Source organism: Oryctolagus cuniculus, chromosome 4, assembly GCF_964237555.1.
Source record: "Oryctolagus cuniculus chromosome 4, mOryCun1.1, whole genome shotgun sequence".
In the NCBI taxonomy this organism is placed as follows: domain Eukaryota; kingdom Metazoa; phylum Chordata; class Mammalia; order Lagomorpha; family Leporidae; genus Oryctolagus; species Oryctolagus cuniculus.
In genome coordinates this window covers 75,652,155-75,678,433 of record NC_091435.1, presented here as the reverse complement: position 1 = coordinate 75,678,433, position 26,279 = coordinate 75,652,155, and the positions used below count along the sequence as shown (strand labels likewise).

General features: G+C 41.1%; 2 protein-coding genes across 9 annotated transcripts in view; both read right to left on the bottom strand.

Annotated features, from left to right (window-relative positions):
• Window positions 1–634, bottom strand: part of UPK1B (uroplakin 1B) — a 30,986-nt gene extending 30,352 nt beyond the window's left edge. For both annotated transcript variants that reach the window (XM_002716674.5, XM_070072177.1), the window contains exon 1: window positions 502–634. The gene's annotated coding sequence lies outside the window, so the exon portion shown is untranslated. The remainder of the gene's footprint in view (window positions 1–501) is intronic.
• Window positions 635–1,464: 830 nt separating this feature from the next.
• The window catches only part of TEX55 (testis expressed 55), a 36,788-nt gene continuing 11,973 nt past the window's right edge, over window positions 1,465–26,279 (bottom strand). Inside the window, exons 4-5 of one of the 7 annotated variants that reach the window (XR_007908872.2) lie at window positions 21,708–21,917; window positions 20,887–21,619 (exon numbers count right to left, since the gene is read on the bottom strand). Coding sequence is in view for 5 of the 7 variants with exons in the window: in XM_051819010.2 (XP_051674970.2) it covers window positions 21,795–21,917 (123 nt within the window). In the remaining 2 variants the exon portion in view is untranslated. Of the gene's footprint in view, window positions 1,874–18,613; window positions 19,242–20,886; window positions 21,918–22,410; window positions 23,336–26,279 lie in introns of those variants that run through there. The other 6 variants (XR_007908871.2, XM_051819012.2, XM_051819011.2 and 3 more) reach the window with 6 other exon arrangements.

Below are 26,279 nucleotides of genomic sequence, written 5' to 3'. Positions count from 1 at the left end.
TGGCTTCAGATGGGTGCAGCTCCGCCTGTTGTGGTCGACTGGGGAGTGAACCATCGGATGGAAGACCTCTCTCTCTCTGTCTCTCTCTCACTCCCTCTCCTTCTCTCTCTGTGTAACTCTGACTTTCAAATAAATAAATAAATCTTTAAAAAAAAAAAAAGAAATACAGGGTTTCCCAGAGTTCCTGAATTTTGTTGGTCTTTCTGTGGAGAAATTAGATGTTGGCATCAGGATGGCCAACTAACAGCTCCAGAAACTTAATCTAAGTTCTGAGCACAGGACAATGGTGTCCAACGTTGTAAGGAATCAATTTGTATGGCTCAGGATAAAAGAGAAGAGAACAGTGACTATATCCTAAATTTAAAAATGACAGACTCCATTCATCAGGATTGTAGCTTCTCCCCCTTCCCCTCTCAGACTGCTAACTTCCAGCCCGGGGAAAGTAGCACAAACATTGAGAGTACAGTCAGCTTCCCTGCGTAATGAAATCAGCTTACTTACAAAATCCTTTCTTCCTCTTCTTTCTGGCTGCCCAGCCCACTCTGCAGTCTGCAGCAGCCCCGGATGCTTCCCTGCCCCGCAGCAAGTGTTTGAGCCTTCAGGACCAGGGGAACTTTGCCTGAGACTGGGAGGCGGCATCTCCCAGGGGCTGGGCCTCCTACTGTCTGAGCCCGCCCTGCAGAGGCAGGGAGTACCAGCAAGCCCTGTCAGCAGCCTGCTGCTGCTTCCTCGAGTGCGACTGATGGAGGGAAGCACCTGGACAGGGCTTAGCACTTCTCCGATTCCTCCTACGTCAACACATTACCGTATTACAAATGCAGGGGTTTTGGTTTGATTGATTTGATTTGTTTTTATTAGGGTGACTCGATCCTTACTTCTGCTTTTGTGTGTTAAACGAGCTGTTTGTCCTGACTGCACATAATGCTGCTGATCCATACTTACCTGGGCAGGTTTAGTTTATAACTTGCACATGCCGTTATTTACAGGGATAGCAACTGCCCAAGCAGTGCTCACACTGTAAGGGTGCAAAGACTAATAAGGAGCAGGAGATCTGGAACAGATTGGTGGGAATTCTGGCAAAGGGAGTGGGCTCAAGTGATTATCTCTGATGTGCAATCCCTCCCCTCTCCCTTCCCCTCCCCTCCCCTACACTTCCCTCTCTTCTCCACCCCTCCTCTCCCCTTCCCCTTCTCTCCTCCCCTCCGCTCCCCTATCTTTCCTCCCCCCCCCTCTGGAACCACATGTGTCACACACAGCACCAAGAACATGATTGCTGATGGCTTTATAGCATATCACAGAATATATGCACCAAGGCTTATTTAACCTGGTACTATGGATGGGGAATGGCAATAGTGTTAGTCTTTATTTTAGTCAATACTCAGGAGTTCCTGAAGGGTCAGGACCATCTTTGTCATAGGTTAGATTCTTCAGGGGCAGACTCTGAGATAGGGTTTAGTGTGCAGTGTGTTTATTAAGAAGTACCTGGAGATGAACACCCATGGAAGTGAGAGGAGAAACAGGGTTGAGCAAGAGCAAGGTGAGCTGCCATAGACTGAAACACCCTCAGACAAGCCTCTGGGAAACTCTGGAGGAAGATGGCCCATCAGAGTTGTCTTGCACTGGACCCCTCCATGTTCTGTCCTTAGATTTGGGTCACGTCTTGGGAAGGCAGCTTTATGCAGCAGAGGTGACTCCTGAAAGGGGCTGAGCAGAGGGGGCTGGAGGCTTCCATTAATCCCAGCAGCTGGGCAACAAGTCCCCCCTTGCAGGGGGACTGCATGGGCTTCTCTGAGTCCTCCTCAATCCTTACTCCTCTGCAGCTCTCCAGGGCCTGGTTAAATGATTACAACTCAAACAATCGAATTCCATGCAACTGTTAAAAATGAGATCACAGAAAAATATTTAGTGCCATGGAAATAATTTCATTTCTTCAAAATTTATTGAAAACCTATGTATGCCAGACAATCTCCTAGATGCTAAAAATGGAAAAAAAAGTTTATGAAAGTTTGGGTTATTTGACACTTTTTGAAAAGGTTTATTTATTTGAAAGGTAGAGTTACAGAGAGGGAGATCTTCCGTTTTCTGGCTCACTGCCAAATGGCTGCAACAGCCAGGGCTGGGCCAGGCCTAAGCCAGGAGCCAGGAGCTTCATCTGGGTTTCCCACATGGGTATAGAGGGGTCCAAGCACTTGTGCCATCCTCCACTGCTTTCCTAGGTGCATCAGCAGGGAGCTAGATGGGAAGTGGAGCAGCCAGGTTTGAACCTGCAGCCACAAGGATTGCTGGCATCGAAGGGGGCAGATTAACCCTTTCTGCCACAATGCCATCCCCAATATTTTTATTTTTAAAGACAATTATCTTCAGATGAATTAAAAAGGAAGACTATATATCAAAGATTAATAGGCTGCTGGCGTCGCGGCTCACTAGGCTAATCCTCCGCCTGCAGCCCCGGCACCCCGGGTTCTAGTCCCGGTTGGGGCACCGGATTCTGTTCCAGTTGCTCCTCTTCCAGTCCAGCTCTCTGCTGTGGCCCGGGAAGGCAGTGGAGGATGGCCCAAGTGCTTGGGCCCTGCACCTGCATGGGAGACCAGGAGGAAGCACCTGGCTCCTGGCTTTGGATCAGTGCAGCGCACCGGCCGTAGCAGCCACTTAGGGGGTGAACCAACAGAAGGAAAACCTTTCTCTCTCTCTCTCTCTCTCTCTCTCTCTCTCTCTCTCTCTCACTGTCTAACTCTGCCTGTCAAAAAAAAAAAAAAAAAAGATTAGTAGGCATATATCTGGATGGTAAAATACAGATGACTCATTCTTTTTTTGTAATTCATATGTTTAGAAAGGATATATATTAGAAAAATTATAAAAAGATAAAGACATACTTATTAAAAACATGTAAGTTGGAAGGAAGCCAACAGCCCTACACATCAGATGCTGCTCTGTCCTTCACTGGTTTGCAGCCAGTCTATATGCTGTAGTCTCCTGTGCATTCCAGGATCCTAGTTCTCAAGCCGGATCCATCTTCTGCACATCTTAGTAACCTGAACTAAAGGGGGTTTGCTTTCCCCCCTGCCTGGCCAAACCACTAGCCCATCACCGGCCAGTGTTCTTCCTTCCAAGGCAAGTTAATGATCCTGACCACTGATGCACTGTCTCACTGGGCTAAAACCCTTCAGTTTTCATGCGGGTTTTCGCCATCATTTTCCAGGTGAGGAAATGCTGGAATATTTTACCTCTCCAAAACTGTGATCCCTAGAGACCCATCACCTTCTTATAGGGGAGGGAGGCAGCTGTAGCGCAGACTGGGTGGGAAGGGAGCTGGCCTTTTATCTAGAAGTTCTCAGAATTAGGAATGCAGACTATTGCCTTTTGCTCCTTTCAGCCACCACTCCAGGAAAGACTTCGCACACCACATTGCAGCCTGGCATATTTGCAGTACTGACTAGACGTTCCAGGTGACATCAGATTTCCTCTTCACAATAGCCCTGTGAGGTCTATGCTATGATTCCATGATTCCCCCCACTTTACAGATGGGGGAGCTGAAAGTTGGGGATGTTAACCATCATGGTTACAAAGCTACGGAGAGGCAAAGACTGTGGCCCTCAAAGCCTATATTCCTACTGTTTTAGATGACCAAGGTAACTTTTTAAAATTGGTCTTAAAGTATTAAATTGTGAATGTGATTTTTTTCTATTAACTGCCTAACGAGGTTAATAGAGAGTAGAATATTATTCCTGGGAAACATTTGAAGCTGTCTCCTGCAAAAATCTCAAGAGAAAGTCTGCTGGAGCACGCAGGCTTGCTAGGCGGTGAGCAGGTTACTGATCAGTCCAACTGTTGTATTAAAAACAGCTGTGTCGGCCGGCGCTGTGGCTCAATAGGCTAATCCTCCACCTTGCGGTGCCGGCACACCGGGTTCTAATCCCGGTCGGGGCGCTGGATTCTGTCCCAGTTGCCCCTCTTCCAGGCCAGCTCTCTGCTATGGCCCGGGAGTGCAGTGGAGGATGGCCCAAGTCCTTGGGCCCTGCACCCCATGGGAGACCAGGTGAAGCACCTGGCTCCTGGCTTTGGATCAGCGCGGTGCGCCGGCCGCAGCGCGCCGGCCGCGGCGGCCATTGGAGGGTGAACCAACGGCAAAGGAAGACCTTTCTCTCTCTCACTGTCCACTCTGCCTGTCAAAAAACAACAACAACAACAAAAAAAAAAACAAAAAAAAAAACCCAGCTGTGTCAAGCCAGCAGTGATGTGCCTCAAGTTCCCCAGGGGCCACACAATTCTCCAGGGCCTCTGGAAACCATGTTTTCTTCAGTCAGTCTTGGTGCTCTTTGCAAATTTTCATGTAATGCATGAATTCAGGCTTTTTGACCTTTAAAGAGTGTTCTTTTTCACTCAGCAATCGTTTGTTCAGTGTTAACTGATCCCCACATTGCTTTTTGTGCTGTAGTAGATGAATGCTTAACTCAGTTCATAGGTTTAGAGTATGGCTGCTACAAGATGACTTCTTTTTAAAGAAAATTTGTTTGTTTATTTATTTAAATGTAACAGACTCCATATATTTCATATCGACAGTTTTAAGAACATAAGGATACGTGCCTTCTCCTTTTCTCCATCCCTCCCACCTTCCTTCCTCTTTCTTTCTTACTTTCCTTTTAATGGTTGTGATGGCATACTTTCAATTTACTTTATAATCAACAAGCTAATCCTCCACTACATAGAGAATTTAACAGGTAGTAAATAAAAGACCACCATTCTTCAGGAGTATATGTGAGGGCTCTAAACAATAATCAGATCTCAAGATGTCAATTAACTCATGTATATATTTTTTTGTACTCTGTATATCAATTACCACAAATCTGAGAAAACATGATATTTGTCTTTTTGGGACTGGCTTAGTTCACTAAGTCTAATGGTCTCCAGTTACTTCCATTTTGTTGCAAAAGATAAGATCTGATTCTTTTCATGGCTGAATAGTATTCCACTTTATATATACACACCACAATTACTTTCCTTTTTTTTTTTTTTTTGAAAGAAACTAAGATTTATTTAAGTCAGAAACCTCCTGCCAAAGTGGCTGGGAGGGGGCTTGAAGAGAGGGATACTGCAGGGGCTGGTGGTGGAAGCACAGTTTTGGGGAAAAAACCTGAAAATTAGCTAACCATCAGTTACAAGGCAGAGGAAAAACCCATCAAAACACCTGATAATTGCTCCTGATAATTTTTCCAAGTAAACTGAGAGCTCAGAAGGGTGGAATCACCACTCCTTTGCTATTCTCATGACGAAAGTGGAAGCTCCCCAGGAGTAGACAAGCACTTTTGTTTCGGGGAGAAACGTGCAGTGTGATTCAGAACTTTGATCTTGCTAAAAATAACTTTTGGGGGAAGCAAGCATTTTGCATGCTCTTAGGAGGACTCCTCTTCCCTCATTTTCTGCTGGGACTAACCTGTCTGTCTACTGATCCATCTGACTCCTCACATTCCCTCCCCAACAAGAATGGCCCTAACTTCTGTTCGGGGTGTGGGCCGATGGCCACTTTAGCTTCTTCAGGCTGAGTAGGGTCAGAACAGGGAATGGTAGTCAAGACAAGCTTCCAACAGGAGGTGGCCTCTTGAGGGGGCTGCAGTGCCAGCTTGCAGAAACTACTTCCACCTGAGGTTTCATGTGCATGCCCATCTAGAATTTTGTTGCTTCATGCTGGAGAAAACAAATCCAACAAGTAGATTAAATATTCAGAGTCCCAAACAAAGGAGTGTCTTTATTAGAGGAACTAAGAAAGGTACTGTCCAAGCTATGAGGAAGTTTTCCCACTGAGAGACAAATAGAAACTGATTGGAGGGGCTTGATAATAATCAGGTGGGCATTAAGGCCTGGCCAGGTATTTGAGGCCCAGATCTAGCTATCTGTTCACATGGGTTACTGGGAGAGACGACATAAGGGAGGTGTAGGGAAGGCACTTTGTTGACTTCCATTACTAAGCTGGCCTGGGAGGAGAGCTGGCCTGGATGGAAGGCTAGATTCGAATAGGGGGCGCCTCTAAAAGCAAATTTACAGCCCTGTCTGCAATATTACTGAGCCTAGGCACCCCCCTCAGCAGCGGAGGTTACTTTGGAAGCTGGGCAGGGTGAATGCTTTTTCAGCTTAGGGAGGGCCAACAGGGTCTGCAGCACCGACCTGAGAGTCCTTTGATCCCAGAGCAGTTCCATTTCTAGTGGCCCAGCTCTTAGCAGAGCAGACAGGATTCTTCAGGGGCTGGCTTCTGTCATGACTGTTGGTTGTCTTAGCCCTGGCTTTCCAAGTTGAAAACCAATGCCATTTGGGGTGGACTGGCCTTGTTGTGTCTCCTTGATGGCAGATCACTATGTAAAGCTGTTATTTATTGGCCTGCCACCTATCCTCACATTGCTCCTGCTGCCTAGCTTGCTCCTCCTCCTCCTGGTCTCCATTAAAGTAGACCCCAGAGGAGGCCTTTAGCATGTCAGCTGAGGGGTGCTCAATCCTGTTTTTAATCTTTGGTGGCCTGAGCTAGAAATCTGTGGTCACAGGCATGTTCTGATAGTGGTTTTTCTTTTCATCTGAGATAAGACAATGACCATGAGGAAAGCTACAGCTTCACTTTAAGATCAAGCATGACAACCACCTTATCTATAGATTTCCAAGTAATTAGTAAAACTTTATTTTTCCCTTAGTTTGGTTTGAAAAGGGAGGTTTTGTCTGTTTACCATGCCTATGGCAAAAATAAATCTAGCTGTGAAATCATATGAAAATTTAAGTTCTCGTTTAGGCTGAGCTATATGTGGCCAGGGTATTATTACAGAAAAATATTAGCCATGCCTTTTATAAAGTCTGAAGATCAAAGTGTACATCCTAATGGAGAGTCTTGCAAATAGAATCAGTTTCTCATCTTGAAGAGAATAGAGGAGAAATGAGGGAAAAAGACAGGCTTCCCAGATTGTTACTGTCAATGACTTAATATCAAGTGAAAACTTAGCAAACAATTTTAACTGTCAAATAACATCTTACACAAACATTTACCAAAAGGTTCGATGCTTTCTATACATTTTTAGAATACATGTACTTGAACATATTTCTTGACTATCTAGTACAAACATAACTTTTCTGACCAGCAAATCCAAGCACAAACATGTCAATGAAACATTTTTTTTCTTTCTACCATCAAGTTTAAAACATCTGATACAGAGATTTTTTTAGGTTATATGAACCAAAAAAAGGTATTTTGGGTTAATTTAGCAGTCTAAATTTATGAGCAATATTTTTTCCAAGATTTATTTATTTTTTTGAGAGGTAGAGTTATAGAGAGAGGGAGAGGCAGAAAGGTCGTCCATCCACTGGCTCACTTCCCAGATGGCTGTGATGGCAGGAGCTGGGCTGACCTAAAGCCAGAACCCAGGAGCTTCCTCTGGGACCTCCAGATGGGTGCAGAGGCCTAAGCACTTGTGTCACCCTCTACTGCTCTCCCAGGCCACAACAGAGAGCTGTATCAGAAGAGGAGCCGCTGGGACACAAACCAGTGCCCATATGCGATGCAAGTGCTGCAGGTGGAGCCTTAGCCTGCTATGCCGCAGCACCAACCCCATGAGCGATTTTTTATCTATACATCAAATAAAACAAAGCTCTTAATAAGATTTCTCACATAGACATACGTTATATACACACACATAACACATAATGTACATTACAGGAGAGAAAAATAAAGCAGTTTCAGTAATAACTTCTTGAAATATTTAACTTTTTTTTTAATGACCGTCAGTCAAGTAGAATTACTTCCTGCTCTTAGTAACCTGAGCTAACCATACTTTTTCTCAGTTGAAACCTGTAGTCCATTATTGGTTTTATCTGCTTATAGAACTGTCCCAAAGTACAGGATATAATGGAATTCAGGGAAAAAGAAGTCTTTTGGAATTTAAAAGAGGACACCCTTAAATAAGAACCAACTATGTTTTAATTTCCATGAGTGGTAAATCTGATTGTTAGTGTTTGGAGGAGACTACAAAACTGTAGATAACAAAAGACTTTAAATAGCCATGTTTAAAATTATAAACTTATTAACCAACAAGAAGAGGCACTTGCTTACTCCACAATGTTTTGAAAGCACCTGTAAGATTTTATATAACATTTAGCCCTTTTAGGTTTCTGGGCCTTTTGCATTAAGATAATCATCATGTCTGATAACAACACAATAAAATCATTGGATTTTGTAACTTTTGGACATTTGTATCAATAGCATTTTACATCATCATAACTTAAACACCACTTCACATCTTGACAGTATCTTTAATATAATCTAAATAGCTTAACTGGTGTCTCTACAAGATGAGAGATATATCCTTTATATTTTCAGGGGCCCAACTGGAAATATCGAAGTCCAAAGAATTTGGAACTTTGATTTTTTGAATGCCTTTCAAATACGCCAAGGTTTAAAACATCTGGAAAAAAATAGAATCCCTTGATATCAACACATAATATAGACCAGATTTGATCAGTGTTATACATTGATCACTAAAATGATTTTAGAATAAGTCTATATTTAAACAAACTGTAACTCTTTTAAGACTCAGCTGTTCTTAAACAATCAGATTTGTTTTAAAGAATTATTTTATTTACTTGAAAGACAGAGTTACAGAGAGAGGTAGAGACAGAGAGAGAGGTCTTCCAAATGACTGCAAAGGCCAGAGCTGAGCTGATCCAAAGCCAGAAGCCAGGAGCTTCTTCCAGGTTTCCCACATGGGTGCAGGCGCCCAAGGACTTGGGCCATCTTCTGCTTTCCCAGGCCATAGCAGAGCACTGGATTGGAAGAGGAGCAACTGGGACTCAAACTGGTGGCCATATGGGATGCCAGTGCTGCAGGCCAGGGCTTTAACCCATTGTGCCACAGTGCCGGCCCTATAATCAGATCATAACAGACAGTAGATAACACAATAGATTCAACAGAACACAAAATATGTGTCTCTTTGGTCATCCCACAGATCAGAAATAAAACCTTAAATATAAGAATTAGCACATATAAGAATTATCCCATATCTTGGAACAACTTTAATAGAGTCAGAAGCAGGGAAGAGAAGATAGTTTACTAGAGCTGGCTGAAAAACTAAGAGAGTCACCAATTAAAAACCATTAAAAGAAGATGCTGCAGGTTTTTGTTTGTTTGTTTGTTTGTTTTGACAGGCAGAGTGGATAGTGTGAGAAAGAGAGACAGAGAGAAAGGTCTTCCTTTTTGCCGTTGGTTCACCCTCCAATGGCCGCTGCGGCCAGCACACTGCGTGCGGCTGGCGCACCGTGCTGATCCGAAGCCAGGTGCTCCTCCTGGTTTCCCTTGTGGGTCCAGGGCCCAAGCACCTGGGACATCCTCCACTGCACTCCTGGGCCACAGCAGAGAGCTGGACTGGAAGAGGAGCAACCGGGACAGAATCCAGCGCCCCAAATGGGACTAGAACCTGGTGTGCCAGCGCCGCAGGCGGAGGATTAGCCTATTTAGCCATGGTGCCAGCCACAACATGACTTCTTAAAGTATGTCTTAAAGCACGTCTACACCTACAACTATTCCAGTGTTAACAGATTCTTACAATTGCAAGGGATTTTTTTAGCTCATTTAAATAACCATTTATGGTTACCTCATGGAATTATTAAATGGAATAGCCATATTCAAATAAAATAATCATATAGCTCAATTTTTAAGCCTGTGAAGAAACACTCTATTATATTTTGATGTTCAATATTAAGGGGAAACTATGATATTTGCTGTGTTTATTTTAGACACATGTGGAGGATGCTGTGTACAACCTTACATATTGAGTCTAGGAGTTCCCTGGCACAATATTGTACATTATAAATTTTCAACCAGCTCTACATTTGACTCCATTTTCTTTTCTTTTTTTTAACTTTTATTTAATGAATATAAATTTCCAAAGTACAGAATATTGATTACAATGGCTTCCCCCCCATAACGTCCCTCCAACCCGCAACCCTCCATTTTCACCACTCCATTGGAGCTGCTTGTCATATGTTTTCATTTTGAATCACAAATTTAAAATTTTTTAAAAATCTTATTCGAAAGGGGAGGAGAGAGAAGGAGAGGGAAGGGGAGGGGGAGGGGAGAAGGAGAGAAGAGAGGGGAGAGGGGAGAAGGGAGAGGGGAGAGAGAGAGAGAGAGAGAGAGAGAGAATGAATGAATGAGAGAGAATCTTTTCTAGCTGTTAGTTTACTACTCAAATGCCTGCAACAACCAGGGTTGGGACAGGCTGAAGCTTGGAGCCCAGAACTCAATATAGGTTTCCCATATGGGTGTAGGGAACCAAGTTTTAGCCCTCACATGCTATCTCCTGGAGTGTGTATCAGCAGGAAATTGGATTAGGGAGTAGAACCAGAACTCAAACCCAGGGACTCTGATATCAGATGAGGGCATCCCAAATGGCATCTTAATTGCTGCTTCAGATATCTGACCCAACAATTTTTTTTTTTTTTGACAGGCAGAGTGGACAGTGAGAGAGAGAGAGACAGAGAGAAAGGTCTTCCTTTTGCCGTTGGTTCACCCTCCAATGGCCGCCGCGGCCAGCGCGCTGCGGCCGGCGCACCGCGCTGATCCGATGGCAGGAGCCAGGAGCCAGGTGCTTTTCCTGGTCTCCCATGGGGTACAGGGCCCAAGCACCTGGGCCATCCTCCACTGCACTCCCTGGCCACAGCAGAGAGCTGGCCTGGAAGAGGGGCAACCGGGACAGAATCCGGTGCCCCTACCGGGACTAGAACCCGGTGTGCCGGCACCGCTAGGCGGAGGATTAGCCTAGTGAGCCGCGGCGCCGGCCCCAACAATTTTGATTATAGTAAAAACTACATAACATAAAACTTACTATCGTAACCACTTTAAATGTGCAATTCAGTAGTGTTAAGTATGTTTATATTATGGTGCAATAAATATCCACAACGTTTCCATCTTGCAAAATGGACAGTTACTACTGAATAATGCTTTTATGAATTTTACTGCTTTAAATACCTCATTTTGTAGAATCAGGCAATGTTTGTAATTGGCTTATTTTATTTAGCATAATGTCTTCAAGTTTTATCTATGTTATAATATGTGGCAGGATTTCCTTACCTTTTAAGGCTGAATACTATTGCATTGTATGTAGACACAACATTTTAAAATTCATTTATTCAAAAGTTCATAGACATTTGGGTTATATACACTTTTGGGTTATCATGAATGGTGTTATGTACACCTATGTGCAAGTTTTAGTATGGATATACATATTTTTATTTATTTGGAAGAGAGAGAGAAAGAGATCTTCCATCTACTGGTTAACTCCCCATATGGCTTCAACAACCAGGTCTGGTCCAGGTCAAAGCTGGGTGACTGAAACTCCATCCAGGTCTCCCATGTGGGTGGCACAGGCCCAAGTACATGGGCCACCCTTTGCTGCCTTCCCATGAACATTAGCAGGGAGCTGGATTGGAAGTGTACCAGCTGGAACTCAAAGCTGCTCTCCAATATAGGATGTCAGTGTTGCAGGCAGCAGCCTAACTCATTGCAGCATGATGCCTGCCCCAGGCAATATGTTTTCAATTCTCTTTAGTATACCTAATCCATACATAGATAGGGAATTATTGGGTCATATGATAACACAATGTTCAACTTTTTCAAAAGAATTGCCAAATTGTTTTCTAAAGCAGCTACATTATATTTTTTTTTTTGCTTTCAAACTTTTATTTAATGAATATAAATTTCCAAAGTACAGCTTATGGATTACAATGGCTTCCCCCCCATAACGTCCCTCCCACCCGCAACCCTCCCCTTTCCCACTCCCTTTCCCCTTTCATTCACATCAAGATTCATTTTCAATTCTCTTTATATACAGAAGATCAGTTTAGCATACATTAAGTAAAGATTTCAACAGTTTGCTCCCACACAGAAACATAAAGTGAAAAATACTGTTTGAGTACTAGTTATAGCATTAAATCTCAATGTACAACACACTAAGGACAAAGATCCTACATGAGTAGTAAGTGCACAGTGACTCCTGTTGTTGACTTAACAAATTGACACTCTTGTTTATGGCCTCAGTAATCAACCTAGGCTCTTGTCATGAGCTGCCAAGGCTATGGAAGCCCCCTGAGTTCACTGACTCTGATCATATTTAGACAAGGCCATGGTCAAAGTGGAAGTTCTATCCTCCCTTCAGAGAAAGGTACCTCCTTCTTTGATGACCCATTCTTTCCACTGGGATCTCACTCGTGGAGATCTTTCATTTAGGTTTTTTTTTTTTTTTTTTTTTTTTTTTTGCCCCCAGAGTGTCTTGGCTTTCCATGCCTGAAATAGTCTCATGAGCTTTTCAGCCGGATCCGCATGCCTTAAGGGCTGATTCTGAGGCCAGAGTGCTGTTTAAGACATCTGCCATTCTATGGGTCTGCTGTGTATCTCACTTCCCATGTTGGATCATTCTCTCCCTTTTTTATTCTATCAGCTAGTATTTGCAGACACTATTTTTGTTTCTGTGATCCCTTTGGTTCTTAGTCCTATCATTATGACCAATTGTGAACAGAAATTGATCACTGGGACTAGTGAGATGGCATTGGTACATGCCACCTTGATGGGATTGAATTGGAATCCCCTGGTATGTTTTTAACTCTACCGTTTGAGGTAAGTCAGCTTGAGCATGTCCCAAATTGCACATCTCTTCCCTCTCTTATTCCCACTCTTACATTTAACAGCAATCACTTTTCCGTTAAGCTTCAGCACTTAAGAAGAATTGTGTATTGATTACAGTATTCAACCAAAAGTATTAAGTAGAACAAACAAAAAAAAATACTAAGAGGGATAACATATCAAGTTGCTCATCAACAGTCAGGGTGAGGGCTGATCAATTCACTGTTTCTCATAGTGTTCATTTCACTTTAACAGATTTCCTTTTTGGTGCTCAGTTAGTTGTCACCTATCAAGGAGAACAAGTGGTATTTGTCCCTTTGGGATTGGCTTATTACACTCAGCATAATGTTTTCCAAATTCCTAACAGGGATCACTTTTCAGTTAAAATTTAAACACCTAAGAATAATTGTGTATTAATTACAGAGTTCAACCAATGGTACTAGAACAAAAAAAAATACTAAAATGGATAAAGTATTACATTGTACATCAACCGTCAGGACAAGAGCTGATCAAGTCACTGTTTCTCATAGTGTCCATTTCATTTCAACAAGTTTCCCCCTTGGTATTCAGTTAGTAGTCGCCGATCAGGGAGAACATATGATATTTGTCCCTTTGGGACTGGCTCAATTCACTCAGCATGATGTTTTCCAAATTCCTCCATCTTGTTGCAAATGACCGGGTTTCGTTGTTTTTGACTGCTGTATAGTATTCTATAGAGTACATGTCCCATAATTTCTTTATCCAGTCTACTGTTGATGGGCATTTAGGTTGGTTCCATGTCTTAGCTATTGTGAATTGAGCTGCAATAAACATGAATGTGCAGACAGCTTGTTTGTTTGCCAATTTAATTTCCTTTGGGTAAATTGCAAGGAGTGGGATGGCTGGGTTGAATGGTAGGGTTATCTTCAGGTTTCTGAGGAATCTCCAAACTGACTTCCATAGTGGCTTGACCAGTTTGCATTCCCACCAACAGTGGGTTAGTGTCCCTTTTTCCCCACATCCTCGCCAGCATCTGTTGTTGGTAGATTTCTGAATGTGAGCCATTCTAACCGGGGTGAGGTGAAACCTCATTGTGGTTTTTATTTGCATTTCCCTGATTGCTAGTGATCTTGAACATTTTTTCATGTGCCTGTTGGCCATTTGGATTTCCTCTTTTGAAAAATGTCTATTGAGGTCCTTGGCCCATCTCTTAAGTGGGTTGTTTGTTTTGATGTTGTGGAGTTTCTTGATCTCTTTGTAGATTCTGGTTATTAACCCTTTATCAGTTGCATAGTTTGCAAATATATTTTCCCATTCTGTCGGTTGTCTCTTCACTTTCCTGTTTCTTTTGCAGTACAGAAACTTCTCAATTTGATGCAATCCCAATAGTTGATTTTGGCTCTGACTGCCTGTGCTTCTGGGGTGTTTTCCAAGAAGTCATTGCAGTACCTATATCTTGCAGGGTTTTTCCAATGCTCTCTAATAATTTGATGGTGTCAGGTCATAGATTTAAGTCTTTAATCCATGTTGAGTGGATTTTTGTGTAAGGTGAAAGGTAGGTGTCTTGCTTCATGCTTCTGCATGTGGAAATCCAATTTTCCCAGCACCATTTATTGAATAGACTGTCTTTACTCCAGGGATTGGTTTTGGATCCTTGATCAAATATGAGTTGGCTGTAGATGTTTGGATTGATTTCTGGTGTTTCAATTCTGTTCCATTGGTCTATCCATCTGTTTCTGTACCAGTACCATGCTGTTTTGATTACAACTGCCCTGTAGTATGTCCTGAAATCTGGTATTGTGATGCCTCCAGCTTTGTTTTTGTTGTACAAGATTGCTTTAGCTATTCGAGGTCTCCTGTGTCTCCATATGAATTTCAGCATCATTTTTTTCCAGATCTGAGAAGAATGTCTTTGGTATCTTGATTGGGATTGCATTGAATCTATAAATTGCTTTTGGGAGAATGGACATTTTGATGATATTGATTCTTCCAATCCATGAGCATGGAAGATTTTTCCATTTCTTGGTATCTTCTTCTATTTCTTTCTTTAAGGTTTTGTAATTTTCATCGTAGAGATCTTGAACGTCCTTGATTAAGTTTATTCCAAGGTATTTGATTGTTTTTGTAGCTATTGTGAATGGGATTGATCTTAGAAGTTCTTCCTCAGCCATGGCATTGCCTGTGTATACAAAGGCTGTTGATTTTTTATTTAGCGGACCCAAAGAACTCTACTAAGAGATTATTGGAACTCATAGAAGATTTTGGCAAAGTAGCAGGGTATAAAATCAATGCACAAAAATCAGCTACACTATCTTACATTCCTACCAGCGGTGTATGCAGGATCCAATTTTATCACATCCTTGCCAATTCTTGTTATTGTCTGTCTCATGATCATAGCCATTCTACTGAATATGAAGTGGTTTTTCAATGTAGTTTTAATTTACATTTCCCTAATGACCGTTGATGTTATATTTATTCTATTTTTCCATTTCAAATTACTGAGATAACGTTTTAAATCTACTTTATAGACAAAGGCTTATGGCTCCACTAAATAAAGAATTCAGCAAATAAAAAGTAATTTATCACAGTACAGCAGGAATATTGGACAGGGCTCTAAATAAAAATCAAATAAAAACAAGTTAATTTTGGGGCCAGCACTGTGGCATAGCAGGTAAAGCCGCTGCCTGCAGTGCTGGCATCCCATATGGGTGCTGGTTCAAGTCTCAGCTATTCCACTTCTGATCCAGCTCTCTGCTATGGCCTGGGAAGCAGTAGAGGATGACCCAAGTCCTTGGGCCCCTGCTCCCACATAGGAGACCCACAAGAAGCTCCAGGCTCCTACTTCGGATCTGCCCAGCTCCAGCTGTTGCAGCCATTTGGGGAGTGAACCAGCTGATGGAAGACTCTCTCTCTCTTTCTCTTTCTCTCTTTCTGCCTCTGCCTCTCTGTAACTCCCTGCCTTTCAAATAAAAATACTTTTTAAAAAAGTTGATTTCACCCATATACAAGAAAGTTGTCATTTAAAAATTTTTTTTCTTTAATTTATTTGAAAGGCAGAGAGACTGAAACAGAGAGCTCCCATCTGTGGGTTCACTCCCCAGATGACTTCAATAGCTGGGGCTGAGCCAGGCTGAAGCCAGGAGCTAGGAACACAATCTGGGTCTCCCGTGTGGGTGGCAGGGACCTAACTCCTTGTCGCCTTCTGGTGTACATTAAAAAGAAGTCAGAATCTGGAGCAGAACTGCAGCTTGAACTCAGGTACTCCAATATAGGATGTGGGCATCCCAAGCAGTGTCTTAACTGCATGCTGAATGCCTGTCCCATGCTTCTTCTTTAAATGGAAGAGGGGAGGTGATAGGCCCAGGGAAAATGACTCTAACACCTTCACTTTTTATTATCGTGAGGAAACTGGTATGGCTGGTGAATGGAGTGATGGAAAGGGAACCAGGATGGCTTGGGTAAAATCTAGTATTACTAGTGTTGAGAGTGCTACTTCTAAAATAATTAGGGTAGTGATGCCAAGCACTGTCCTAAGTGCTTTTATATTTATTATCTTATGCAATGAACTTGAGACATGTACACCTTGCATATCTTTTTTTTTTTTTTGACAGGCAGAGTTAGAGATAGAGATAGAGAGATAGACAGACAGACAGAGAGAAAGGTCTTCTTTCCATTGGTTCACCCTCCAAATGGCCACTTTGGCCAGCACGCTGTGCCGATCCGAAGCCAGGAGCCAGGTGCTTCCTCTTGGTCTCCCATGCAGGTGCAGGGCCCAAGAACTTGGGCCATCCTCCACTGCCCTCCTGGGCCACAGCAGAGAGCTGGACTGGAAGAGGAGCAACCAGGACAGAACCGGTGCCCCAACCGGGACTAGCACCCGGGGTACCGGGACTAGCACCCGGGGTGCCGGGGCTGCAGGCGGAGGATTAGCCTAGTGAGCCGTGGCACCGGCCATCTTGCATATCTTTTTGAGTAAGTCCTTCATGAGCATCCTTGAAGGATTTCTTCAAGGGAATTCATGCTTTTCCATATGTTGTTACCCTGACATTGAAACTTCTATTCAACATGACCATCCATGGCTTCAGTCATTTCTGAAAGGAATTCTGGAAAGGGCCACCTCTAAGATTCCCCTCATCCTCTTGGAGTTACAGAGTGAAAGGGAGAGACAGAGAGAGATCTTCCATCCTCTAGTTCACTTCCTAAATGGTCACAATGGCCAAGGCTGGGCCAGGCCAAAGCCAGGAACCAGGAGCTGCTTCTGGGTCTCCCACATGGGTGCAGGAGCCCAAGGACTTGGGCCATCCTCCGCTGCTTTCCCAGGCACATTAGCAGAGAGCTGGATTTAAGTGGGGACAGCCTGGACTTGAACCAGCACACATATGGGATGCTGGTGCTGCACAGTGGCTTAACCCACTATGCCACAGCGCCTCCCCATTCCTTTTCTGTTTGTCAGCAATTTTCACTCACATTTGCTTTAGTGTTACTCCTGGGCTGGGACTACTCCCCACTGCCCAGGGACTAAGAACTGGATACTGGATATTTTCAGCTGATTGGTCTTTTACATTGGACAGCTTTTGTTTTGAGCAGAGAGAACACATTACTGCACCTTGAAGGTTGCTGTCTACTTCTTTCTGTTCTTTTCTCAGATAAACCTGCTCAGACAGGACCACAGAACCATGGCCAGCCCACTCCTCTCATGCACTGTGCCAATAGGAGAGGTACAAAAATGACAGCTATGGGAAGCAGCACAGAAAGCCAATGGAAAAGTCTGAAGTGGCTGGTGTGGTCAAGTCCAAGGGGCTCTACTTTTACAAACGTGTAAAAGCTATCTGGTGTTAGAACTGAAAAACAGTGCACTACATTCAGTGCTGAATTTCAGATGTTACTGATACCATGTAAGGTTTGGATGACTAATAATATTAGCCCCTGAATCTTCGGGCTATGATGTTCAATGAACTGATGAGTTACAACTTTAGTCATGTCACTCTACTCTCTGATGTACTTTTTCATTTATTATCTTATTTAACACACCTGAGACACTCACACCTCAATTATCTATATGAATCAATCCTTCTTCATAATCATGCTTGAAGGATTTATTTTCCCATTGGCTCAGTGAAGTTTATCAGCTTTCACCTAGGTCTGCCAGCCCACAATCAACAGACGAGGTACTTATCTGTCTGAGTGGGGAACATTTACTGAGTCTGATCACATGCACATTTTGTAGACAACTGATAGAAGGAAAAAACCTACATAATCTTGGGGGTTATAAGGAGATCTTTTTGTATAATTATGAGAAATGAAAAGAGGATATATAAAAAAGCAGGGTTTGTGGGTGATATTCAAACAGAAGCTTAATCAATTGTAATAAAATAGTTACACCAAGTCATTAAACAATACAAAGAATCAAGTCTGTTTAAATACTCAAAGAGAAATTAAATGAAAGGTTTCACTCACAACAGTAATATCAGATGATCATCACAGTTATGTTTTCTGTGCAGATACTCTCATACCAGACAGACCAAGTTCAACATTTTTTTTTTTTTTTTGCTTTGAAATACAAGTTGGACTGGTTACACATCCCACATTATGTGGTTACTCTTCAGGGGATAAAGGTAAGGAGGAAGTGACATTCTGCCTTGCCCACAGATGTATACAGAGCAGTATAATATATTTGAGTTTTGCCAAAGGTTAAAAATTAGAAGTGAGCTATCCCTAGAAGATGAAATCACATCCATTAGTGGCATAATATAAAGAGAAAAATAGTAAAGATATGTTATAGGTATTCAGAAACATCAAAAAGCTGTTACAACAATAATCTTCCATGAAGGAAATAAAAATTGCTCTTATAAGTTATTTTCTACACCATTTTCTGGTTGAAAATTTCATAAACAGCTTAGGGATATGATAGATTTTTATGTTTCATGAGTACATATATATTGCTATATGTAGTGTTTTTTTTTTTAAGATTTATTTATTTGTTTGAAAGGTAGAGTCACAGGGAGAGAAAGAGAGATAGAAATCATCCATGCTGGTTCACTCCCCAAATGGCCACAATAGTCAGGGCTGGGCCAAGCTGGATCCAGGAGCTTTATCCTGGTTTCCCAAGAGGGTGCAAGGGCCCAAATACTTGGGTCATCTTCTGTTATTTTCCCAGGCACATTAGCAGGGAGCTGGACGGGGAGTGGAGTAGCAGAGGCTCCAATTGGCACTCATATGGGATGCCAGTGTTGCAGGTGGCAGCTTAACTCACTAAGCCATGATTCTGGCCCCATCTCGTATTTTATTATAGATTTGTGCACCTGTTACTGTTCATGGCTTTGGGGGAATGAGTAATGAAACATCATTGCATGGAGAAGTAAAATGTATATATTTTAATATGATTAGCTAGAGATATCTGTAACCGTTATGTGATTTTTACAAATATTTCCTATAGCTGTTTATTTAAAAATTAAGAACTTATTTAGTCAGAGTCATCACTAGTGCTTTTTCCGAAGCCATTTTTTCACAATGGGAAACACAGCATATTACTGACACTGATGATGGTAAACAGTACTGAAGAGAGATTCGTTCTTAGCAGGTTTCAGATTTTGCCTCTGTTTTTCATCATTTCCTGTACCTAAGGAAAATGAAAAAGAATTTTTTCCACTTGCAATTTTTGTTCTACTTGGAATTAACATACTTTGTGAGGTTAAAATATAGAGAGACTTAACATGAAGAAATTCTCGACCCTAACTGGAACAGATAATTTAGACCTTGATAATTCAAGGATATATGTTATAATCTCTGGGAAAACCACTAAAATATTAACAGCATGAGCAGGGCAATGGCTGTGTTCTGTGTGAGAATGTAATGACAGACAAATGTCATACACATTTTTCAGAACCCATGGGATGTACAACATAAAGAGAGATGTAGCACTAATGTAATCTATGGACTTTACTTAATAATAGTGTGTCCATATTGGCTCATCAATTGAAAGAAGTTTACTACACTAAGGCAAGGTGTTAATAATGGGGCAATTACATGTGAGAAGAGTAAGGTGGTAAATGGAATTCACTGAACTTTCCAGGAAAATTATCTGTAAACCTAAAACTGCTCTATAAAGTCCTTTAGTTTTAAAAAAAATCCCAATAACTAACCAAAAAAAAAAAAAAAAAACGTACATGAGGGTACTTCAAAAGATTCATGGGAAATGAATTATAAATTAATTTTGGTGCAAAAATTTTTGGATCCTTGCATACATTTTTTACAGTATTCACTTGAGAATCCCTTATATGGTTGGATTTCAAAATGTTTTGCATCAAAATAAACTTACCTTTTAATTCTATTTTCCATGAACTTTTTAAAGTCCTGTTGTGTAAATTTTAATAGAAGGAAAAATTGGATGATGAAAGGTTAAAAAGTAAAGCAAGAGAAATAGAATAGGTAGGACAAACAGCATATGGTAAAACAAGAGTTTTAAACCCAAATATATGTTCAATTACATCAAATGTAAACATTTAAATGTTTACCATATTTGAGAAGTAATGATAAAAAAAATGAAGAATTTAACTACCTGCTACTAATAAGAAACACACCAAAAGCTTAAGGTCAGATAAAGGTTAAAAGTAATGATGAAAGAAGACATGTCATTTAAATATTAACTAAAACAAATGTGATATAGTTATAATAATGTTGAACAGAGTAATGAGAGCTCATAATACACCTTTATGTGATAAAAAGTCCAACTTACCAGAAAGACGCAGGAGTATAAATTTGTATGTACCTAATAATGTGATGGTAACCACATATCACTGTGAAAATGAACTAAACTACATACAGGAAAGAGGCAAGTTCACAATCTCAGTAGAAGGCTGGAATATGTTTTAGCAAACCTTACAGTAATGGACATTTTCAGGTCACTTTGCAAGCATTTCAAATTAAATCTTTTCCAACTTCGAATAATTCATTCACAACAATTAAACATTACACTGCATCATAAAGCAAGCCAACACGTTTCAAAGATCTGAAATCACCCAGAGTATGTTCTAAGGAGCAAAGCACAATTGACTTAGAAACTAAGACAGCTATAAAGTCAAATTTCTAATAACTGATATAAGCAATATAATGACAAAACACCCATAAGTAGAAAAAGTCATAATTTCGAAACTATTTTGAAGTAGATAAAATGAAGATACACATATTTAAATTTTTGTGACAAAACTTTTAAAAAGCATGTTTTTTTTCCAAACTAATTTTTAATGAGCAGGTAATGTCTTAATTATAGAAGACTGCAGCCCAAAGATGTAAAGTGATTTTAGCCAGAAGGCTAATATTACTTCATTTATATGAGAACAAAATCAAGTAGTAGACTCAAAAGCAGCATGAGTTTTGCCATGAGTTACACACCAACTTTAAATACAGCACCTTGCAGCAAGCATCAAAATTGCTTGCTAGGTTTTTCGTTTCTTCTCTAATCTGCATGTATTTTTAAGGCCATAAAGTGTGAGCTAGAAGAAAAGCTGTAAAACAAGGATCAAATATGTGCCCTTTACACACAAAAGCATTACGTTACCACACACCAGAAACTGCATTTGGAATTTTTCCTCCAAACATAATGGTGTTCTTAGGTCATACATCTTCTCGAAATTCGCTTTTTTTGTAGCACCAAGTAGGACACAAGGCATATGGGACTGTAACACCGACACTGACTAAATGCTAAAATAAAACTGACTAAAAACTAAAATAAAACTGACTTTGAAATAAAGGTCTCCTGGCAACAGATTTATTCTATTTTAGCCTTTTTGTATTGTCATTTGTCTAGTTCTTTTTATGGAAAATTTGTTAAGGCTAGTAATGAGCACTCTGAGAATTATCTATTTGCATTTTTGTTTAAACTCTCAAGGGTTGGATATTACGTGTAAAATGACTTATTCTAGAGGTAAAAATCCGATCAGGAGGTGACTAGTCTGTTTGACAGCACTGGTGGCTTAGTTCCGCATTTATGTAGTGTCACTGAAATGAAAAACAGAACACATGGATTCAGAATGTTAAGAATGAGAACCAGGTATCTGTTCTTTTTCAGTACACCTGCTGGCCTTACCTGCCATGGATTATCAAATTGTGACTTTCTGACAGAGTAATAACTCTGTTGTATCTTATATTTTTACAGCCTGCCAACATGCAAGTTTTATGAATGCTGTACTTTCTTCTGAGGATGATACACTGTGTTCAGCTTGTCTGCTGTCTCTAATGGATCAAACACTTTTTTGAGGCAATGGCTTTCTCCACCAAAAGGCACAGTCTGAGATTGCTGTGATTGCAAACGGAAATGAAAAGTGTTAGTACTGGGAAGTTCTGGGGGGCGGGAGAAACGTCACAGTTCGGCTGCCAGGTACACTAACGCTAGAGCTGCCTCCGCCTGAGTTAGCCAAACCAGCGTTCCCGGGGCTGAAACACACTCAGGCCCACCCAAGCGGTCAGAAGCAGTCTGCTCGGCCTGCGAGGGCAGGAGCGTGACGCTGGAGAGCCATCTGATTTCTTACTGGTCCCGGGGCAGTAGCTGGGTTGCTGCCAGTGCAAAGGCACTGAGGGATGGAGATAACAGGCGGCGGCGACAGCCAGGCTTTTCTCATCAAGGGTTGGAGGCTGCTAGCCTGGAACTAGAAGGCTGCTGCGCCGCAAACCCAGACGGTATGGAGAGGGCGCAGCCAGACATGGGCTCCCAGCCAAGCTGCGTTTTCACGGATTTCTGCGGAAGCCCGCTACAGTGCACCCACGAAGCCCTCGTACTGCGCCAGGATGGAGCTCTCCCTCGCTTTGTAGGGGACCACCGGCCCAGGTAGGCGGCTGACTAAACCGCCACCTACAGTATGTCTCGGAAGAAGTTCCTGAAAGAGGCCGCCTGGGTCAGAAAGTCGTGGAGCCGGGCGGAGTTGTCGTTAAATGCTTTGGGAAAAGCCATGGGGCAGGTGGGCAGACACACCTGGGCCAAAAGGTTGGCCTCGAACAGCAGCAGCCACACATGGTCCATGAGCTTGTCTTTCTTCCTATGCAGGGAATGGTTCTGGCTCAGGTCAGGCATGCTGCCTGCAGGCGCATCCATTCACACCAATGTCCGGCCGCCCTCTGCTCCTGCGTGTTGTTATTTATTTTTTTTTTAAAGGAAGTTATGCTTTCTGTATACACTTAGAAATGAATCCTACAAATAACAGCTATATATAAGGGACAAACATCTAAACCCCATTCCCCAAATGCTAAAACAACACAGAACCACAGAAAGGGTCTGGAGACTAAGCAAACACAGGCAGATTTTGGAGGGGTGTCTAAACTTGGGGCAAGCGACCAACATGGGATGGATTTCTCATTTTTTCAACTTAGACCTTGTGACAGCCACAGGCACAGCCATAGACTTGGCAATGAAGGGATGCCTAAAACTCTAATAGAAAACCAACCATCTTTCTGAATGGGAGAATTGGGTGTAGTAGCCTGGTTAAATAAACCCAAGTGCTGACGACAGAGGGAGATTTCTAAAGGAGAGAAGTTTCCTTAGTTCTATTTACAAACCCTGCACAAACATCACACTAACCCTTGAAACATGCATTCATAGGACAGATTCAAAGTAGTACAGCAAAGGCTTAAAGAATTGATGTGAGCCTTGATCAATCAACCATAGGAGGCAAGAGAGAATTTCCAGTTTGAATGCAACTGTATTCATCATCACATTATCACCTAAAACAAAAATAACATTTGTCAGATAAGTATTGCAGAACTCAGCCATAAAATTTAATGTTCACAGTATCTAGATTGTCTAAAATTATTCTATTTACTGAAAACATAGAATATGCAAGTTGTTGTAAATGGAAAAGACTATTACCAGATGCTAATTCCAAACACTTTAAAGCAGCTACATTGACCATACTCAATAAGATCAAGGAAAATACACTGAAAATGAAAGGAAATAATAGAAAATATCAGAAGATAAATAGAAAATGCGAGAAGAAACTAAATAGAAACTATCACTGAAAAATAAATTTTACTAAATGGCTTAATAACAGAATAGATACCAGAATAATAAGAGAACTTAAAAGTAGAGCCAAGGAATTATTTAAAGAAGAAAGAGAAAAAGCTGGAAGAAAGGAAGATTGGGGATCTGTGAGAAAATATTTAAAAAAACATAATGCAAGTTTTTTTTAGGAATTCTGCTATGTTGTATTCTAGTAGTTTACTTTTTTTTTACTTTTTTAAACTTATGTAAAGGGAACAAATCTCACATAAAAAGTTTTAAGAGCATTACGATACTATACACCCTACCCTCTTTTCCTCCCTCACTCCTACCATCCCACTTCCTTTTCTCACTTCTCTTTTAACTTTTACAATGACTTATTTTCAATTTACTTTATAGTCACAGGCTTAACCCTCCATTAAGTAAAGAATTCCACAAGTAGTAAGTAGAAAATCCACTATAAGCAATAATCAAATCTTAAAATATCAATTTTGTTCATATATATCACTTTTTTTGTACTCTGTATATTGGTTGCCACAAATCAGGGAAATATATATACATATTATATATAATGTTTGCCTTTTTGGGACTGGCTTATTTCACTAAGCATAATGGTCTCCAGTTGCATTCATTTTGTTGCAAAAGACAGAATTTCATTCTTTTTTATGTCTGAGTAGGATTCCATCATATATATATATATATATATATATACCACAATTGATGGGCATCTGGGTTGATTACATATTTTAGCTATTGTGAGTTAAACTGCTATAAACAGGAGTACAGATAATGTCTTCATATGCTGATTTCATTTCCTATGGACAATTTCTCAGGATTGGAATGGCTGAGTCATGATAGATCTATTTTCAGCTTTCTGAGGAATCTCCATACCGTTTTCCATAATGGTTGTACTAGTTCACATTCCCACCAACAGGGGATTAGGGTACCTTTCCCCCCACATCCTCACCAGCATTCGTTATTTTTTGATTTTTGGATGATATCCATTCTTACTGGAGTAAGGTGAAAATTCATTGTGTTTTTTATTTGAATTTTCCTGATGCCGTGATCCTGAGCATCTTTTCATGTGTTTGCTGGCCATTTGTAATAATGTGAGTTTTAAAACAAGAAGGGATTAATGTATGAGAAAGGAACAGGAAAATATTTGAAGAAAGTACTTGGTGAGAGACATAGACAAGAAGCTCAATTAACCTGTTAAAAGGTAAATTCCAGTGAATACCATGATCGTTAATTAATGATAAAAAGATTTATGATCCAGTCAGAGGAAATAACATGTTTTATTCAGGTCAACAACAATTTGGATGATTATGGATGTCTCTGAAAAAAAAGAGAGAACTCAGTTCTGCTTCCAGCAAGAATATCATACAAGAATGAACATGAAATAGGTTTTCAGAAGAAGGAAAACCAAGAGTGTTCACTACCAGCAGTCATACAACACACTGATGAATTCTACCAGATACTTAAATAATTAATACCAATTCTTCTTAAATCATTTCAAAAAACAGAAGAGGGAAGTCTTCCAAACTCATTCTATGAGACCAGTGTTTCCTGGATACCAAGCCAGACAAGGACACAAAAGAAACCTATAGGCCAGGAGCCGGCACCATGGCACAGTAGGTTAATCCTCTGTCTGCAGCACCGGCATCCCGTATGGGCACCGGTTCGAGTTCCGACTGCTCCTCTTCCAATCTAGCTCTCTGCTATGGCCTGGGAAAGCAGTAGAAGATGGCCCAAGTGCTTGGGCCTCTGTACCCACGTGGGAAACCCAGAAGACGCTCCTGGCTCCTGGCTTCGGATAGGTGCAGCTCTGGCCATTGCGGCCATCTGGGGGAGTGAACCAATGGAAGGAAGACATTTCTCTCTGTCTCTCCCTCTCACTGTCTGTAACTCTTCCTCTCAAATAAATAAGATCTTTTAAAAAAAAAGAGAAATCTATAGGCCAACTCAATGTCCTTGATGGACAGATGCAAAAAATTTCAACAAATAGTAGCCAATTAAATCCTATGTAACTGTAAAAAGATTATTTATCACAATCAAGTGGGATTCATACTAGCTATGCAAGGATGGTTCAAAATATGCAAATAAATAAATGTGATATAAACCACTTCAACAAAATTAAGGACAAAAATCAAGCAATTATATTAATAGACACAGAAAAGGCATTTGGTAAAATCCAACATCCCTTCATGATTAAAAACTGAATGAATTAGGTTAGAAGGAACATACCTCAACAAAATTAAGGACAAATATAAGAAGCCAATAGTTAACATCATATTGAATGGGGAAAAGCTGAAAGGATGCTCTATAAGATAAGGAAAAAGACAAGGATGTCTACTTGTACCACTTTTATGCAATACAGTACCGGAAGTTCTAGCCAGAGTAATTAAGCAATAAAAAGACATACATGGAATTCAAACTGATAAAGAGGAAGTCAAACAACGATTGTTTTCAGATGGCATGATCCTATATGGGGAAAACACCAAAGACTCCACCAAAAAGCTGTTAAATTAACAAATTCAGCAAAGGTTCAAGATACAAGGTCAACATGCAAAACTCAGTAATGTTGTCACATACCAATAGCAAATTCCCTGGAAAAGAAATCAAGAAAGCAATTCCATTTCCAGTAGCTACAAAACAACACTAACAAAAAAT